Source organism: Oncorhynchus mykiss, chromosome 28, assembly GCF_013265735.2.
Source record: "Oncorhynchus mykiss isolate Arlee chromosome 28, USDA_OmykA_1.1, whole genome shotgun sequence".
Classification (NCBI taxonomy): domain Eukaryota; kingdom Metazoa; phylum Chordata; class Actinopteri; order Salmoniformes; family Salmonidae; genus Oncorhynchus; species Oncorhynchus mykiss.
The window spans coordinates 4415104-4433168 of NC_048592.1; the positions used below are offsets into that span (position 1 = coordinate 4415104).

At 41.2% G+C, this 18065-nt stretch overlaps 1 protein-coding gene across 3 annotated transcripts in view; it reads right to left on the bottom strand.

The window, feature by feature from the left end:
* Nucleotides 1-2721: 2721 nt before the first annotated feature.
* LOC110508374 (far upstream element-binding protein 3) overlaps nt 2722-18065 on the bottom strand; it is a 64190-nt gene continuing 48846 nt past the window's right edge. For all 3 annotated transcript variants that reach the window (XM_021588869.2, XM_021588871.2, XM_021588868.2), the window contains one exon: nt 2722-4403. In XM_021588869.2, the coding sequence (XP_021444544.2) occupies nt 4395-4403 (9 nt within the window). In that variant the 3' untranslated portion in view covers nt 2722-4394. The remainder of the gene's footprint in view (nt 4404-18065) is intronic.

The window sequence follows — 18065 nt, forward strand, 5'->3', positions numbered from 1 at the left end:
CCCCTTCGTTGCATGGACTCACTGTGTGTAATAGTGTTTATTACAGACAGAGTAATACACCCACTGTACAAAGACACATGCGTCCTTCCTAAAAAGGCATCCTGGCTGAGTCTACTTTCCACCAGGCACTGGGAGACGAATTAACCTTTCAGCAGGACAATAACAGCAAGACAATCAGGAACCTCTCTTTCTAAAACTGTTCCGAAATTGTTGCAACCCCTATTACTAGCCTGTTCATCCTCTCTTTTGTATCATCTGAGATCCCTAAAGATTGGAAAGCTGCCGCGGTCATCCCTCTCTTCAAAGGGGGAGACACTCTAGACCCAAACTGTTACAGACCTATATCCATCCTGCCTTTCTAAAGTTTTCAAAAGCCAAGTTAACAAACAGATCACCGAGCATTTCGAATCCCACCGTACCTTCTCCGATATGCAATCTGGTTTCTGAGCTGGTCATGGGTGCACCTAAGCCACACTCAAGGTCCTACACGATATCATAACCGCCATCGATAAAAGACAGTACTGTGCAGCCGTATTCATTGATCTGGCCAAGGCTTTCGACTCTGTCAATCACCACATCCTCATCGGCAGACTCGACAGCCTTGGTGTCTCAAATGATTGCCTCGCCTGGTTCACCAACTACATCTCTGATAGAGTTCAGTGTGTCAATTCGGAGGGCCTGTTGTCCGGCCCTCTGGCAGTCTCTATGGGGGTGCTACAGGGTTAAATTCTCGGGCAGACTCTTTTCTCTGCATATATCAATGATGTCACTCTTCCTTCTGGTGATTCTCTGATCCACCTTTTCGCAGACGTCACCATTCTGTATATATCTGGCCCTTCTCTGGACAGTGTGTTAACAAACCTCCAAATGAGTTTCAATGCCATACAACACTCCTTCCATAGCCTCCAACTGCTCTTAAATGCTATTAAAACTAAATGTATGCTCTTCAAGCGATTGCTGCCCACACCCGCCGGCCCGACTAGCATCACTACCCTGGACGGTTCTGACATAGAATATGTGCACAATTACAAATACCTAGGTGTCTGGTTAAACTGTAAACTCTCCTTCCAGACTCACATTAAGCATCCCCAATCTAAAAATTAAATATAGAATCTGCTTCCTATTTCGCAATAAAGCCTCCTTCACTCACGCTGCCAAATATACCCTTGTAAAACTGACAAATCTACCGATCCTAGACTTTGGCGATGTCATTTACAAAATAGCCTCCAACACTCTACTCAGCAAATTGGATGTAGTCTATTACAGTGCCATCCGTTTTGTCACCAAAGCCCCATACACTACCCACCACTGCGAACTGTATGCTCTTGTTGGCTGGTCCTCACTACATATTCGTCACCAAACCCACGGGCTCCAGGTCATCTATAAGTCTTTGCCAGGTAAAGCCCTGCCTTATCTAAGATCACTGGTCACCATAGCAACACCTACCAGTAGCACGCACTCCAGCAGGTATATTTCACTGGTCTCTGCTGCCAATGACTGGAACAAATTGCAAAAATCACTGAAGCTGGAGACTTACATTTCCCTCACTAACTTTAAGCATCAGCTGTCAGAGCAGCTTACCGATCACTGTACCTGTACACAGCCCATCTGTAAATAGCCCACCCAACTACCTAACTACTCTTTTGCACCCCAGTATCTCTACTTGCACATCATCATCTGCACATCTATCACTCAGTGTTAATGATAAATTGTAATTATTTTGCCACTATGGCCTACCTTACCTCCCTAATCTTATTACATTTGCACACACTGTACATAGATTTTTCTATTGTGTTATTGACTGTACGTTTGTTTATCCGATGTGGCCAATTGTTGTTTTTATCAAAAAGCTGTGCTTGATCTTGGCCAGGTCGCAGTTGTAAATGAGAACTTGTTCTCAACTGGCCTACCTGGTTAAATAAAGGTGAAATAAAACAATTACCTAAAACAGAAGGCCAAATCTACACTGGAGTTGTTTACCAAGACAGTGAATGTTAGTTTTGACTTAAATCTACTTGAAAATCGATGGCAAGACCTGAAAATGGTTGTCTAGCAATAATCATCAATCAATTTGACAGAGCTTGAAGAATACATAAAAAAATAAAAAATGTTGCACAATCCAGGTGTGGAAAGCTCTTAGAGACTTACCCATGAAGACTCACAGCTGTAATTGCTGCCAAAAGTGTACTGACTCAGGGGTGTGAATACTTATGTAAATGAGATATTTCTGCATATCATTTCCAAATAAATAAGCAACAAATGGGTGTAGATGGGTGAGAAAAAAAACTATTGAATCAATTTTGAATTCAGGCAACAAAATGTGAAATAAGTCAAGTGGTATGAATACTTTCTGAAGGCACTGTTTTTTTTTTTGGGGGGGGGGGGGCCCTAAGCATCGGCTTATGTCGCTTAATTAAGCCCAGGGTCGGCCCTGAGTGCACTACTTTGGACCAGAGCCCTATGGTCAAAAGTAGTGCACTATGTAGGGAAAAGAGTTCTACAACTTGTTTTGCTAATGTGTTTTAATGCATGAGTGAGCGAATGAGGGATTGCATTTCGCTAATGGATTAAATTAAGAATGACAGACTTGTAAACACACAACACTTATGCTTTTTTTCTGGCAGAAAACTAGTCATTACTTTTGCTGTCCACATCATGGCATTTCATATCTAGAAAAAATTCCATAGGATCAGATTAAAATAATGCTTCTGAAAGAAGAGGTAAATTCATACTCAATCGTGGAGTTTAGATTTAATTGAAGCAGGGTACACAGCAACAAAGAAAACTGGTAGGGAGATTGACACATCATTATACTTCATACCGGTGCAGTTAACTTTTTAACAGTACAAAAATAAAGATTCTATATTTTCACCACAAAAGCAATTGTGGCAAATTACTTTGAGTCAAAGAGTAAAGAAAGCATAGAAATAAACTAGTGAGAATATATATTGCCTCTATTCATGTTTATGGCATATAAAACTTTACACTTAAGGTATCTAAATCACACTGTATGCTACAGAACAATGAATTTGTTAGTCCAGTGATATGGCTCTCTGGGTAACTCTGCAGTTAAGCTAATTTGCCATTGAAAAGGCAGCAAACATTTCAAAACAGGAATGTGCTTTACAATAGCCCAAATGGTATCAACTGCCCCAGAAACAAAAAAATGACTACTTTTAAATACATCGTTAGCTGTGCATATGAGAAAAAAAAATTAAAATAAGAGGATACAGTATGCCTTGTCATTAGAAAATATAGTAGAGACAGTAATCATGTAACAAATCATAGCATACATTCTTGCTCACACAAAAACAATCATGTTAGCGAGTAACAGAGTGTTCTGGTTGGGATATTGTGGAAGCTAGGGGGTACACACATTTGCCATACAAAAACAAATATTTTTAACAGGTAGAATGAAAGAAAGGCTTAGCAGTCTTGAGCACAGAGTGTATACTGGGTTTATATTTGCACTTGGTGAGAGATGCAACATCAAATTTCGAAACATATTTACCATATTTGAGCAGTGAATACAGAAAATTGGGAGAGCATCCATGTGAAAACTACACAAACAATCCTTATTCAACAAATATACTTAAATACCCATGTACATAAGGATACATACATAACAAGATTAAATCAAACTCATAATAATAACCCCACTCCCTAACAGATCATTTTGACAAGCATTTATTACACTTAGGCTTAAACCTAAGATTTCTAATGTAGGAATAAGAACTCATTTTTGTCAACATATTTGTCTGCAAACCGAAATGAGATATTGCACCTCCCTGAACAGAAAACAAAACAATAACACAGAAGAATAACAGGATTAAATAAGAAATTAGACACCATACCAGGAATTTAGTACAAAAGAAAACTTTTTTCCAACAATAATACATTACATTTCAATCTCTCAACAAAAAAAATGTCTACGTAAAAACACAAATCATCACAAGCACATGTTTAAAACATAGTTTACAAAAACAAAACTGTCATTATACTCAATACTCAAGACTGCTAAGCCAATACCATTTTATTGCTAAAACTGGACAAAATAGATTATACTGCATTTTGTTCAAAGCCACACCGATACATTTTAAGTTCAAGTTTGATCAAAAAGAAAGAAAGTTATATTCAAGACCATAGGTATTCCAAATTGCCCAGTAAAATATCAGTTTTTAGGTAAAAAAATAAAAGAAAATAAGAAAAAATTAAAATAAAAGAAATAGATTTTCGTTAATTATTTTTTGTTATTCTATAGCTAGTGCATTACAAAAAGGAAAGGTAAGCCGCAAAGTGTTGAAAATATACTTTAGAAACCTCAATAGTACTGTTAATAGTTCTGTTTTCATCATCTCAATGATTCCAAAATCTTCATAAGATGGGCGTCCACTCTAATGCTCCTGAAAGATATTACAAAGAGGAAAATGTTATGTTGTTTACCATGCATTCATTCATGCAACAGCACACACCAATACACGCATGCCTGTAAACTTTTCAAGACTTGGCTTTAACATATACAGTGCCTTCAGAAAGTACTCCGACCCAATTTTCGGGCTACCCAAGAGGAAATGCTGGCATTACAGATGCAAGGGGGGGGGGGGGGGGGGGGGGGGTCCTATGCGAGATTAAGGCAAAAAAGATAAACCGGCAACTGGTTCCCTCCCTCCATTCTACTGGCGAATGTAGTCACTCGACAATAAGATGGATGACCTCCGATTGTGGATTTGCTGACAACGGGACTCTCGAAACCGCAATATCCTTTGCTTTTCTGAAACATGGTTCTCGGACAAGATACCCCCATGGCTATCCAACTCAATGGATTCTCCATTCACAGGGTGAACAGGACAGTGAAGTCGGGGAAGTCGAGGGGGAGGGGTTTGCCTCCACATCAACTCCAAGTGGTGTGCTATAACTCCAGCGCGGTGGAAGTGTCGACCCACTGTTCACTGGTCTTGGAATACCTGATGGTCAAATGCCGACCCTTCTACCTCCCGAGGGAGTTTTCAGCTCTTATCGTGACTGTTGTATTCCACCAGGATAAGAGAAATAACTAGCTGGCACTTAACGAACTGTGCAAAGCCATAAACAAGTAAGAAAACCTACACTTCCGTTCAAAAGTTTGGGGTCACTTAAGAAAGGTCCTTGTTTTGGAGGAATTTTGCAAATAATCAATGCGGTGCCTGTTAATTTATCATCGAATCACAGCCTAATTCAAACGGGTGATAATTTAACAAAAGTGCATTTGTGAAAAAAGCACAATCGTTGCACAAATGTACCTAACCATAAACATCAATACCTTTCTTAAAATCAATACACAAGTATATATTTTTTAAACCTGCATATGTAGTTAAAATAAATTCATGTTAGCAGGCAATATTAACTAGAGAAATTGTGTCACTTCTCTTGCGTTCAGTGCAAGCAGAGTCAGGGTATATGCAAAAGTTTGGGCCGCCTGGCTCGTTGCGAACTGTGTGAAGACCATTTCTTCCTTACAAAGACTAATTAATTTGCCAGAATTTTACATTATTATGACATAACAGTGAAGGTTGTACAATGTAACAGTAACATTTAGACTTAGGGTTGCCACCTGTTAGATAAAATACAGAACGGTTCCTCAAGGTCGACCGATTAATCGGAATGGCCGATTAATTAGGGCCGATTTCAATTTTTCATAACAATTGGATATCTGTATTTTTGGGCGACGATTTTTCAGTTTTTTTTTCTTTTACACCTTTATTTAATCTTTATTTAACTAGGCAAGTCAGTTAAGAACACATTCTTATTTTCAATGACGGCCTAGGAATGAGGCAGAACGACAGATTTTTACCTTGTCAGCTCGGGGGATTCAATCTTGCAACCTTACAGTTAACTAGTCCAACGCTCTAACCACCTGCCTCACGAGGAGCCTGCCTGTTACGCGAATGCAGTAAGCCAAGGTAGGTTGCTAGCTAGCATTAAACTTATCTTATAAAAAACAATCGACTGTCGTTGCTCCAATGTGTACCTAACCATAAACACCAATGCCTTTCTTAAAATCAATACACAAGTATATATTTTTAAACCTGCATATTTAGCTAAAAGAAATCCAGGTTAGCAGGCAATATTAAACAGGGTGAAATTGTGTCACTTCTCTTGCGTTCATTGCACGCAGAGTCAGGGTAAATGCAACAGTTTGGGTGGCCTGACTCTTTGCTAACTAATTTGCCAGAATGTTACGTAATTATGACATAACATTGAAGGAGGTGCAATGTAACAGGAATATTTAGACTCATGGATGCCACCTGTTAGATAAAATACAGAACAGAATAAACGTTTTGTTTGAGGTGATAGTTTCTGGATTTGACCTAGGCTAGTATTTCTGTGTGTTTATTATAGTTAAGTCTATGATTTGATAGAGCAGTCAGACTGAGGGGTGGTAGGCAGCTGCAGGCTCGTAATAGTCAAAGGTATATGGTTTAGAGAGAAATAGTCGACGCGTTATAATTCCTGTAATAACTTGCGGCTGAACTTGAAAGGGGTTCCTTCGTTATTTTACCGTTCATGTCTTCCATAGAGAATGTCTTGATCTACTTCCAATAAGGTCTGTGTTTCGTGCAGGTTTAAACCACCTCTGTTCATGTCTTCCATAGAGAATGTCTTGATCTACTTCCAATAAGGTCTGTGTTTCGTGCAGGTTTAAACCACCTCTGTTCATGTCTTCCATAGAGAATGTCTTGATCTACTTCAAATAAGGTCTGTGTTTCGTGCTTAAACTGCCTCTATTCATGTCATCCATACAGAATGTCTTGATCTACTTCAAATAAGGTCTGTGTTTCGTTCAGGCTTAAACGCCTCTGTTCATGTCTTCCATAGAGAATGTCTTGATCTACTTCAAATAAGGTCAATGTTTCGTGCTAAACGCCTCAGCGTTTTGGTACCCGTGTAAATCTCACTAGGATAAGGTAACGTTTGTCAACATATTTTCATAAATCCACTCTACAAAAAAATGATCTTCGCTTATATTTAGCCAATATTGATCAGAGTTACCTTGTCCTATGGATATCTACACAGTTATAAAATTGGCAAGGTGGTGTAAGCTACCTACACGAAACACAGACCTTATTTTAAGTTAATCTAAAAAATATCTTATGGAATAAATGAATGAAGGAACCGCTTTTCAGATTTTGCTAGAAGGTGTCATGGGAATTTTGACTCGCACTTTGGTAGTCAATTCTTACCATTGTCCATTATTAAAATAGGATTTCATGCATATAGAAATTACAGTTTTTGTTTTCAACATTCATCACAGGTAACTTAAACTCTATATTTATTCAAACAGTTGAGAGTATTTGTCTCCTAAGCAGACTCTTCAGTATCATTGTCACTTCAGAGCTGTGTGTGTGTGTGTTTCACAGAGAGCAGAGAAAAGCAGAGCACCAGTGTTGGTATTACATGGAATTGGCACCAGGGAAAGCAAGGTGTCTTATTTGTGATAAAGATGTAAGCATGGGGTCAGCAACGGCTAAATCAATAAATACCACCAACCTGTGGAATCACCTTAAGAACACCCATCCAAAAGCCCATATGTATTATATTAAGTTAAAATAAAAGTGTTCATTGTTCATTCAGTATTGTTGCAATTGTCATTATTACAAAAAAAAAATAAAAAAAATAATAATAATTATATATATATATATATATATATATTTTTTATAAATCGGCCGATTAATCAGTATGGGCTTTTTTTGTCCTCCAATAAATGGGTATTGGCGTTGAAAAATCATAATCGGTCGACCTCTAATAAGGACATCCAATAGTCAAAGGTATATGAAATACAAATGGTATAGCGAGAAATAGTCCAAAAATAACTACAACCTAAAACTTCTTAACTGGGTGTCAAACCCTGATCTTTTTCCCCTGTCCTTGTGATTGTCTCCACCCCCTCCAGGTGTCGCTTATTTGCTCTGGTGTATTTATCCCTGTGTTTCCTGTCTCTCTGTGCCAGTTCGTCTTGTATGTTTTGTCAAGTCAACCAGCGTGTTTTCCTGTACTCCTGCTTCTAATTCTCTTTTTGCTTGTCCTCCCGGTTTTGACCCTTGCCTGTTTTCTGGACTCCGTACCCACCTGCCTGCCCTGACCTCAAGCCTGTCTGCCACTCTGTACCTTCTGGACTATGAACTGGTTTTGACCTTTTGCCTGTCCATGACCATTCTCTTGCCTACCCCTTTTGGATTGATTAATAAATAGAAGAGACTCAAACCATCTGCCTCCCGTGTCTGCATCTGGGTCCCGCTTTGTGCCCTTTTACTGGGAATATTGAAGACTCATGTTAAAAGGAACCACCAGCTTTCATATGTTCTCATGTTCTGAGCAAGGAACTTAAACGTTAGCCTTTTTACATGGCACATATTGCACTTTTACTTTCTTCTCCAACACTGTGTTTTCGCACTATTTAAACCAAATTGAACATTGGTACCGGCTTTTTTTGGTCCTCCAATAATCGTTATCGTCGTTGAAGATCATAATTGGTCGACCTATAATTAAAATAACATAAAATTGATCAGAAATACAGTGTAGACATTGTTAATGTTGTAAATGACTATTGTAGCTGGAAATGGCAGATGTTTTTTTTTATGGATTATCTACACAGGCATACAGAGGCCCATTATCAGCAACCATCACTCCTGTGTCCCAAAGGCACGTTGTGTTAGCTAATCCAAGTTTATCATTTTATAAGGCTAATTGATCATTAGAAAACCCTTTTACAATAATGTTAGCACAGCTGAAAACTGTTGGTCTGATCAAAGAAGCAATAAAACTTTATACTACTTGAGTATCTGGAGCATCAGCATTTGTGGGTTTGATTACAGGCTCAAAATAGCCAGAAACAAATAACTTTCTTCTGAAACTCATCAGTCTATTCTCGTTCTGAGAAATTAAGGCTATTCCATGCGAGAACTGGCTCTAACCAGAATAGAAAGGGGAGTGGGAGGCCCCGGTGCACAACTGAGCAAGAGGACAAGAACATTAGAGTGTCTAGTTTAAAAACAGACACCTCAAAAGTCCTCAACTGGCAGCTTCCTTAAATAGTACACCAGTCACAATGTCAACAGTGAAGAGGCGACTCCAGGATGCTGGCCTTCTAGGCAGAGTTGCAAAGAAAAAGCCATATCTCAGACTGGCCAATAAAAAGAAAAGATTAAGATGGGAAAAATAACAGACACTGGACAGAGGAACTCTGCCTAGAAGGCCAGCATCCCGGAGTCGCCTCTTCACTGTTGACATTGTGACTGGTGTTTTGCGGGTACTATGTATTGAAGCTGCCATTTAAAATAAAACTAAATCGTAGACAACCCTGAGGCTACGGTTGAGGACAGGAGTAAGTAAAATAAGTCCTGCTATGACCGCAGAGTCATCAATATAGGAATAATGTTGACTCATACTACACAGGCTACGAAGCCTGTGGTATGTGCCAGTGGCCCCAGTCCATTATGGATTACGAAGGAAGATCCAACTGTGATCTGTTCAACGATGCATCTCTACCAGACAAACTCTATGCATTTTATGCACGCTTTGACAACAAAATCGTGCCGGGTGTGATGGCCGTCATTGACCCAGAACTCCACTTTCCGAGGTCAACGTGAAAAAGTTATTTAATCACATCAACACCCGCAAGAACGCGGGGCCCGATGGTATTCCAGGGCACTTTCTCAGAGCATGCGCAGAAAAGCTGTCAGGCATATTATAGGTACTTTCAACCTCTCCTTGTCCCAGTCTGTAATCCACAAATTTTAAGATGACCAGCATCCTTCCTGTCCTCAATAACTCTAAGGCTTTATGCCACAATGACTACCACCCTGTAGCACTCACCTCTGTAATCATGAAGTGCTTTGAGAGGCTGATTACGGCACACATTAACTCCACCATTCGAGACACACTAATTTGCCATACCGACCCACCCAACAGATGCGTAGATGACGCAATATCAATTGCTCTCCACACTGCCCTCACCCACCTAGAAAAGAGGAATACCTATAAGAGAACACTCTTCATTGACCACAGCTCAGCATTCAAAACCATTGTCCCCTCCAAGCTCGTCACCAGCTTACGACTCGGTCTGCAACTGGATCCTGGACTTCCTGACAGGTCGACCCGAGGTGGTGAGAGTAGGCAACATCACCTCTGCCATGCTGACCCTCAGCACAGGGGCCCCACAGTGGTGTGTGCTGAGTCCCCTCCTGTTCACCCACGACTGCGTGGCCATGCGTGACTCCAACACTAGATAATGGCGCTGGAAGGGATGACTGCTGTTAATGTTGCTGCTACCGTCTCTTATGACCGAAAAGAGCTTCTGGACATCAGAACAGCGATTACTCACCTCAAACTGGAAACAAAGATTTTTTTTCTTTAATTAATGACTCCGACGTGAAGGATATACTTCTTCCCGGAGACCAGGCCCAAATCCCCGTCATTCGCGTGAAGAAAATAAGGAAATACAGGGGGCGGAGTTCTGGGTGCCTTGTGAGAATTTGTTGGCAAGTGAGTAAACCACCACTACCCTCTGTATTATTGGCCAACGTGCAATCATTGGAAAACCAACTGGATGATCTACGATTAAGACTATCCTACCAACAGGACATTAAAAACGAATATCTTATGTTGTTTCACGAAGACTTGGCTGAACAACAATTCGGATAATATAGAGCTGGCTGGCTTCTCCATGTTTTGGCAGGACAGAGCTGCTACGTCTGGTAAGATGAGGGGCGGGGGTGTCTGTCTTTGTCAATAACAGCTGGTGCACGATATCAAATATTAAAGTCTCAAGTTATTGTTTGCCTGTGGTAGAAAAGCTCATTATAACGTGTAGACAACACTATCTTCCAAGAGAGGTTGCATCTATATTACTCGCAGCTGTCTACTTACCACCACAAACCGATGCTGGCACGAAGACCGCACTCAACAAGCTGTATAAGGCCTTAAGCAAACAAGAAAATGCTCATCCAGAAGCTGCGCTCCAAGTGGCCGGGGACTTTAATGCATGAAAGCTTAAATCCGTTTTACCTCATTTCTACCAGCATGTCATATGTGCAACCAAACGAAAAAAATTCAACTCTAGACCACCTTTACTCCACACACAGAGAAGCATACAAAGCTCTCCCACACACTCCATTGGGCAAATCTGACCATAATTCTATCCTCCTGATTTCTGCTAACAAGCAAAAACTAAAGCAGGAAGCACCAGTGACTTGCTCAATACGGAAGTGGTCAGATGACTCGGATGCTACGCTACAGGACTGTTTTGCTAACACAGACTGGAAAATGTTCCGGGATTCATCCAATGGCAATGAGGAGTATACCACCTCAGTCACTGCCAACATCAGTAAGAGCATTGACGACGTCATCCCCACAGTAACCGTACGTACATTTCCCAACCAGAAGCTATGGATTACAGGCAACATCCACACCTAGATAAAGGCTAGAGCTGCCGCTTTCAAGGAGCGAGAAATTAATCCGGACGCTTATAAGAAATCCCGTTATGCCCTCAGACGAACCATCACAGGCAAAGCGTCAATACAGGAATAAGATTGAATCCTACAACACCGGCTCTGACATTCATCGGATGAGGTAGGGCTATTACGGACGACAATGAGAAACCCAGCCACGAGCTGCCCAGTGACGCGAGCCTACCAGACAAGCTAAATGCATGTTATACTCGCTTTGAGGCAAGCAACACTGAAGCATGCATGAGAGCACCAGATGTTCCGGACGACTGATCAAGCTCTCCGTAGCCGAGTTCACAAAGTCACAGGGCAAGACGGATTACCAGGACGTGTAGTCATAGCATGTGCAGATCAACTGGCTAATGTCTTCACTGACATTTTTAACCTCTCCCTGACCGAGTCTGTAATACCTACATGTTTCAAACAGACCACCATAGTCCCTTTGCCCAAGAAAACCTGTCTAAATGATTACCACCCTGTAACACTCACATCGGTAGCCATGAAGTACTTTGGAAGGCTCGTCATGGCTCACATCATCACCATCATGCCAAAAACCCTAGACCCACGCCAATTCGCATACCACCCCTACAGATCCACAGATGACGCCATCTCAATCGCACTCCACATGGCCATTTCCCACCTGGACAAAAGGAACACCTATTGTGAGAATGCTGTTCATTGACTACAACTCAGCGTTCAACACCATAGAGCCCACAAAGCTCATCTCTAAGCTAAGGACCCTGGAACTAAACATCTCCTTCTGCAACATGGTCTTGGACTTCCTGATGGGCCGCCCCCAGGTGGTAAGGTTAGGCAACAACACATCTGCCACATTGATCCTCAACACTGGGGCCTCTCAGCGGTGAAGGCTTAGTCCCCTCCTGTACTCCCTGTTCACCCATGACTGCGTGGCCAAGCACAACTCCAACACCATCATTACATTTGCTGACGACATAACAGCCTGATCAGCGACAATGATGAGAGAGACCTGGCAGTGTGGTGCCAGGACTACAACCTCTCTCTCAATGTGAGCAAGACAAAGGAGCTGATCGTGGACTACATGAACAGGAGGGCTGAACAGGCCCCCGTTAACAAGGCTCCCGAGAGGTGCAGCAGTCTAAGGCACTGCATCTCAGTGCAAGAGGCTTCACGACAGTCTCTGGTTTGAATCCAGACTGTATCACATCCGGCCGTGATTGGGAGTCTCATAGGGCTGCGCACAATTGGCCCAGCGTTGTCTGGGTTTGGCCATCAACGTAAATAAGAATTTGTTCTTAACTGACTTGCCTAGTTACATTGAAAAAAACATTGACGGGACTGAAGTGGAGCAGGTCGAGAGTTGCAAGTTCCTTGGTGTCCACATCATCAACAAACTATCATGGTCCAAACACACCAAGACAGTTGTGAAGAGGACACAGCAACACCTTTTCCCACTTAGGAGACTGAAAAGATTTGGCATGGGTCCCCAGATCCTCAAAAAGTTCTACAGCTGCACCATCGAGAGCATCACCACCTGGTATGGCTCCGCATCTGACCGTAAGACGCTACAGAAGGTAGTGAAAACGGCCCAGTACCTCACTGGGGCCAAGCTTCCTGACATCCAGAACCTACATACTAGGCGGTGTCAGAGGAAGCCCCTAAAATTTGTCAAAAGACTCCAGTCACCCAAGTCATAGACTGTTCTCTCTGCTACCGCACAGCATTCGGTACCGGAGCGCCATTTCTAGAACCAAAAGGCTCCTTAACCGCGTCTACCCCCAAGCCATAAGACCAACTAAACTAATCAAATAGCCACCTGGACTATTTACATTGTATCTGGGGAAGGGTATAAAACTCTTTCTAGATTGTTGGAAGTTTCTCAGAGCACAGTGATCTCTATAATTGGGATAAGGGGGGGGGGGGGGTCTCATTTTTTTTGTGCATTTTTCTGGTTCTCTAGCACCAACAGAGATGGTTGCTTCGTGGTTCTTAGGAAACTATGCAGTATTCTGTTTATGTACAGTTGAGGTCAGAAGTTTTCATACACTTAGGTTGGAGTCATTGAAACTCATTTTTCAACCACTTAACAAATTTCTTGTTAACAAACTATAGTTTTGGCAAGTCAGTTAGGACATCTACTTTGTGCATGACAAGTCATTTTTACAAAAATTGTTTAGACAGATTATTTCACTTCATAATTTACTGTATCATAATTCCAGTGGGTCAGACCATATGATATCATCACAATAAGTATTGCGATTCTTACAAATCTATTTGTTTTGCGATTCGATACTGCAATTTTGAGAATTGATGTTCCAAACATAATGTTCATTATATGTCTGCTGCAGAGAGAGTATGAGAAAACAAGTTTTCAGTCAGGGAAATAAGTGCTGAAAACATGGTGGCTCACTATTTAAAAAGAAAATGGAGAACAAGCTACAGGATGAAAGGTTCTACACTTGCAAAAATATTATAATACACACACACACACACACACACACACACACACATATATATATATACACAGTTGAAGTCAGAAGTTTACATACACTTAAGTTGGAGTCATTAAAACTCATTTTTCAACCACTCCACAAATTTCTTGTTAACAAACTATAGTTTTGGCAGTTAGGACATCTACTTTGTGCATGGCACAAGTAATCTTTCCAACAATTGTTTACAGACAGATTATTTCACTTATAATTCACTGTATCACAATTCCAGTGGGTCAGAAGTTGACATACACTAAGTTGATTGTGCCTTTAAACAGCTTGGAAAATTCCAGAAAATGGTGTCATGGCGTTTGAAGCATCTGACAGGCTAACTGACATCATTTGAGTCAATTGGGAGGTGTACCTCGATGTAGTTCAAGGCCTACCTTCAAACTCAGTGCCTCTTTGCTTGACATCATGGGATAATTAAAAGGATTCAGCCAAGACCTCAGAAAAAAAAGTGTAGACCTCCACAAATCTGGTTCCTCCATGGGAACAATTTCCAAATGCCTGAAGGTAACATGTTCATCTGTACAAACAATAGTACATAAGAATAAACACCATGGGACCACACAGCTGTCATACCGCTCAGGAAGGAGACGCATTTTGTCTCCTAGAGATGAACGTACTTTGGTGCGAAAAGTGAAAATCAATCCCAGAACAGCAGCAAAGGACCTTGTGAAAATGCTGGAGGAAACAGGTACAAAAGTATCTATATCCACAGTAAAATGAGTCCTATATCGACATAACCTGAAAGGCCGCTCAGCAAGGAAAAAGCCACTACTCCAAAACCGCCATAAATAAAGCCAGACTACGGTTTGCAACTGCTCATGGGGACAAAGATCGTACTTTTTGGAGAAATGTGCTCTGGTCTGATAAAACAAAAATAGAACTGTTTGGCCATAATGACCATCGTTACGTTTGGAGGAAAAGGGGGGAGGCTTGCAAGCCAAAGAACACCATCCCAACCGTGAAGCACAGGGGTGGCAGCATCATGTTGTGATGGTGCTTTGCTGCAGGAGGGACTGGTGCACTTCAAAAAATATAAAATTATGTGGCTATATTGAAGCAACATCTCAAGACATCAGTCAGGAAGTTAAAGCTTGGTCGCAAATGGGTCTTCCAAATGGACAATGACCGCAAGCATACTTCCAAAAAAGTGGAAAAATGGCTTAAAACTTCTCTAGGATAGAGGGCAGCATTTGGAATTTTGGATGAAAAGCATGCCCAAATTCAACTGCCTGCTACTCATCCCCAGAAGATAAGATATGCATATTATTAGTAGATTTGGATAGACTGAAGTTTCTAAATCTGTTTGAATCATGTCTGTGAGTATAACAGAACTTATGTAGCAGGCGAAACCCTGAGGACAAACCATTCAGATTTTCTTTTAGGGCTCAATCTCTTTTCAATGGGTTTCCATTGGGAATCCAGATTTCTAAAGGACTTGCTTGCAGTTCCTACCGCTTCAACTGGATGTCACCAGTCTTTAGAAATTGGTTGACGTTTATCCTTTGTGGAATGAAGAAGTAGCCCTGCTCAAAACGAGGGTCACTTCATGTGCCCTGTTTGATAGAGGCGCGTAACCAGAAAGCTAGCATCAGTTTGTTATCTCCTGTATTGAACACAGATCATCCCGTCTTCAATTTTCTATTATTTACTTTAAAAATGAATTAATCGAACAAAAGGACCATTTGTGATGTTTATGGGACATATTGGAGTGCCAACACAAGAAGCTCGTCAAAGGCATGATTAATATTTTTATTTCTGCGATTTGTTTCATGCCTGCAGGGTTGAAATATGTTTTCTCTCTTTTGTTTACGGAGGTGCTATCCTCAGATAATGGCATCGTTTGCTTTAGCCGAAAAGCCTTTTTGAAATCTGACATGTTGGCTGGATTAACAACACGTGTAGTTTTAATTTAGTATCTTACATGTGTGATTTCATGAAAGTTAGGTTTTTATAGGAATTTATTTGAATTTGGCGCTCTCTGCATTTTCTCTGGCTTTTGGCCAAGTGGGACGTTACCATCCCACATATCCCAGAGAGGTTAAGGACAATGAAGTCAAGGTATTGGAGTGGCCATCACAAAGCCCCGACCTCAATCCCACCGAAAATTTGTGGGCAGAACTGAAAAAGCATGTGCGAGCAAGGAGGCCTACAAACCTGACTCAGTTACACTAGCTCTGTCAGGAGGACCGTCTACCCGAGGAAGAGGAGAAGGAAACTCCCCTCTCAGACAATAACGGGTACGGCTAAGTAGCTGTTCTTAGGAAACAGCCCATTGAAGCAACAGACACGAAGGACATTGTGCCCTCTGGTGGACAATCAGAGCAGGTAAAAGGAAAAGCCCACCAAACCAACACTCTTCTGAAGGAGGGCTATCTCCGACTGAGAAACGGCAAACGGCATTCAACCAGTAAAAACATTCATTACTTCTTTTTCCGAACGGGCGGCGGTTCGTGTGAAAAGTATATGATTAATGTGAGGACAGTCCTAGAATGTATCCCTTCGTCGCTCTCGCTCTTCCCCCTCTCCATCTAACTTTATGTTGTAACAAGCCATCATATCTTGTCAGTCGACTTTGTCTCATGTAAGTGTGTATTCGGTCTTATTATTTAGTTAGCTAATAGATAAATAATTAAACCAATTTGTATAGTAGGCAGTGATCAGTAAAGCTGGGGTTCTTGCAGATCCAAGAAGGTTACGACAGTTCAGAATGAGACTTACATGAGGTAATGATTAATACGTGACTTATCGATATATAACATATATCTTCTAGAGTTGAATTCGGGAGATGGTAACTCGTTAAACAACTTCTTCCGTGGTGCCCCAAATTCCGAATGAGTTAACTGTTGCATGATTTTAAAAGATCTAATAAAAAAGTTTTTAAAATCGGGTAACAATTAAACGTAGTTAGTGGATTAAATAAATCATCAGATTAATGAAAGTCAAGTCACGACAACACTGACAGAACAAGAGTTCATTGTATGAGATGGGAGAACTTGCAAGAAGGACAACAGTCTCTAGAGCACTTCACTAATCTGAGCTTTATGGGAGAGTGGCCAGATGGATGCCACTCCTGAGAAAAAGGCACGACAGTTCATCTGGAGTTTGCAAAAAGGCACGTGGTCTGTGGTCTGATGAGACAAAAATGTAACTTTGTCCTGGATGCAAAGCAATATGTCTGGAGAAAACCAGGCACAGCCTATCACCCTCTTAACACTACCATGAAGCATAGTGTTGGCAGCATCATTCGGTGGGGATGCTTTTCAACGGCAGGGACTTGAAGACTGGTGAGGAGAGAGGGAACAATGAATGGAGCCAAATACAGGGAAATCCTTGATGAGAACCTGCTACAGATTGCAAACGACCTTAGACTGGTGTGAAGACGTACGTTCCAAAGGGACAATGACCCCAAGCATACAGCCAAAGCAACGCTGGAATGGCATTAGAACAATAATGTGAAAGTCCTTGAGTCCTTCATTCAAGCCACCAAGCTGTTCACCACCGCTCCCAATCTAACTTAAGAGTTTGAGAAAATCTGCAAGAAAGAATGGGACAAAATCCCCAAATCCAGATGTGAGAGGCTGATAGACATACCAAAAACGACTCAAAGCTGTAATCACCGCTAAAGGTGCTTCTACATTCGGAGTTATGTAAATTACATATTTCCTTTCCAATAAATTTGCTAAAATGTCTAAAAACAGGGTTTCACTGTCATTATGAGGTATAGTGTGTAGTCAATTTATTCCACTTTGAATTCAGGCTGTAACAACAAAATGTGTAATAATAATAAGTCCAGGGGTATGAATACTTTCTGAAGGCACTGTATGTTTAAAGGCAGAGCTGTGTTGAGAGGCAGAGACAGTGCTGTGCTGAGAGGCTAAACACTATACAGCCCTTTTTGAGTAATGGTTGGCACAACGATTTCTTTCTAGTACAGGTCCTTTATTTACTGCACTGTTTAGGGGTAGAAACAGAGGAATTTAAAGACTGAGGCAGAGACAGAGCGGTTTAGAAGCATAGCCGTTTAAAAGCAGAAAATTTGTTTAGAGAACGAGAAGTGAGAGACCGAGCTGTTTAGAGGCAAAAACAGAGCGGTTTAGAGAGA